We start from the raw sequence: 1,729 nt of genomic DNA on the forward strand, positions 1-1,729 counted from the left end.
GAAACACTATTTCCCTAGGAGCGTGGTGAAGCACTGGAATGGGTTCCCTAGGGAGGTGGTGGAATCTCCTTCCTTAGAGGTTTTTAAGACCCAGCTTGACAAAGCCCTGGCTGGGATGATTTAGTTGGGGGCTGGTCCTGCTTTGAGTAGGGGGTTGGACTAGATACCTCCTGAGGTCCCTTCCAACTCTGATATTCTATGATTCTATGATATACGAGCATTCCTGTGGTTGGGCATTGGTCCTGTCCAAAAACAACTGATCAAGTGACTTGTCAATTATTTTAAAGCAAAGTAGTGGTCCATATGGATAAGAGATAATACCCTGAAATCCAGTTTTGTTTGGACACGTGATATGGACCGCTTCTGTTTTTATGGCTACCAAGGTCTAACTTTTTCAACCTCTGCATCTGTTGACCCATAGTTGTCCTCGTGATTTCCTGCTGCTGTGCAAATTTCAATCAATAAGAACCGGGGAGGAAAAAAAAAAAAAGCTTCATCCATCGTTTTATGTAATGGTGCATGTTTAAAATCACCAACAATTGAAAAAATAAACTGGTTCCAACCCGTGATCTTACGCAACTGTGAAAGCGTAAGCTGGTAAAAATCTCAAAGAGATGCTTTAGAAATAAAAGCACTGAAATTATCCATCAAAATTATCAAAAAAACCCAACACTGAATGCTGCCAAGTCTTAGCTCGGATCATTACGAGCACCAGGCTGTTTGAGCTCAGGAAAAGGCAAAATGCAATGAAATTAAACTCTTTAAACACACCACCAACAAGATCTGGTCATTCCTGCCTGGAATACCTGATATTAGACCCAGAATCCCTTGCTCCTGGTCTTGGGTAAGGATGGCCCCAGGGTGCACAGAGGCAGGGGGAGCTCAGGGCGGGACCTACCTGAGAGCAGCCCGATGCTCAGGTACAGGTGCGTCAGGCTGGTGGCGAAGGAAGCCAGGAGCATGCCCAGCCCTGAGAGGAAGCCCCCGGCCATCACCACGGGGCGCGCGCCGTACTGCGTGCTGAGGGCGCTGCCCACCGGACCTGCAGGGGACGGCAGAGAGACACCGGTCAGGCCCTTGTTAACCTGCGATACAGCTGACTCTGGGGGAGAAGTGGAGTTCTCCCTCCTACCCTCCAAAAAAAAGAGGGTCAGGATCCCCCGCCCACCACCGAACTCACTAGCAAATTGCTGCACTGCAATCCCGATGGAGGTGATCCAGGACACCCGTCCTGACAGCTCCCCGAAGTACCCCACAAACTCCATGAAGAAGACCCCAAAGGAGCGGATCACCCCGAAAACCAGCGCCGACTGGAAGAAGGCGGCCAGCACCACCATCCAGCCCCAGCCCCCGTCAGGGGGTTCGGGGTGCACCATAGGCATTGGGGCTCACTGTAGGAGAAAAATGGGCATTAGAAAAGGCTATTTTGCCCTGGAGTACAGGTCCTCCAGTTCCAGCCTCTCCCAGCAGGGGGCGCTGTGGGGTGCGAGTCAGGGGGGTGCTGGCTGTAGGGGGAGCTCCTGGCTCCTCCAGTTCCAGCCTCTACCAGCAGGAGGTGCTGTGGGGTGCGGGCAGGGGGGCTGGCTGGGGGAGAAGCTCCCAGCTCCTCCAGTCCCAGCCTCTCCCAGCAGGGGGCGCTGTGGGGTGCAGGGCAGGGGGGCTGGCTGGCTGTGGGGGGAGTTCCTGGCTCCTCCAGTTCCAGCCTCTCCCAGCAGGGGGCGCTGTGGGG

The 1,729-nt window shown here is 53.8% G+C and overlaps 1 protein-coding gene across 1 annotated transcript; it reads right to left on the minus strand.

Moving 5' to 3' along the window:
• Positions 1 to 123: 123 nt before the first annotated feature.
• On the minus strand, positions 124 to 1,395 carry LOC116835577 (monocarboxylate transporter 13-like). Its single transcript, XM_075061445.1, has 2 exons — positions 1,181 to 1,395; positions 124 to 1,042 (listed from the first exon to the last, which is right to left on the minus strand). Exons 1-2 carry the CDS (start codon positions 1,380 to 1,382, stop codon positions 813 to 815), a joined length of 432 nt encoding a protein of 143 aa, XP_074917546.1. The 5' UTR covers positions 1,383 to 1,395; the 3' UTR covers positions 124 to 812.
• Positions 1,396 to 1,729: the final 334 nt, after the last annotated feature.

Source organism: Chelonoidis abingdonii, unplaced genomic scaffold, assembly GCF_003597395.2.
Source record: "Chelonoidis abingdonii isolate Lonesome George unplaced genomic scaffold, CheloAbing_2.0 scaffold0983, whole genome shotgun sequence".
NCBI classification, from domain to species: domain Eukaryota; kingdom Metazoa; phylum Chordata; order Testudines; family Testudinidae; genus Chelonoidis; species Chelonoidis abingdonii.

Bases quoted from the DNA above. Each gene is read 5' to 3' on its own strand.
- LOC116835577 (XM_075061445.1), bottom strand. From the start codon at position 1,382: ATGCCTATGGTGCACCCCGAACCCCCTGACGGGGGCTGGGGCTGGATG. The intron at 1,043-1,180 runs GTGAGTTCGGTG...CGTCCCCTGCAG, and splicing joins TGCAGTGCAGCAATTTGCTA to GTCCGGTGGGCAGCGCCCTC.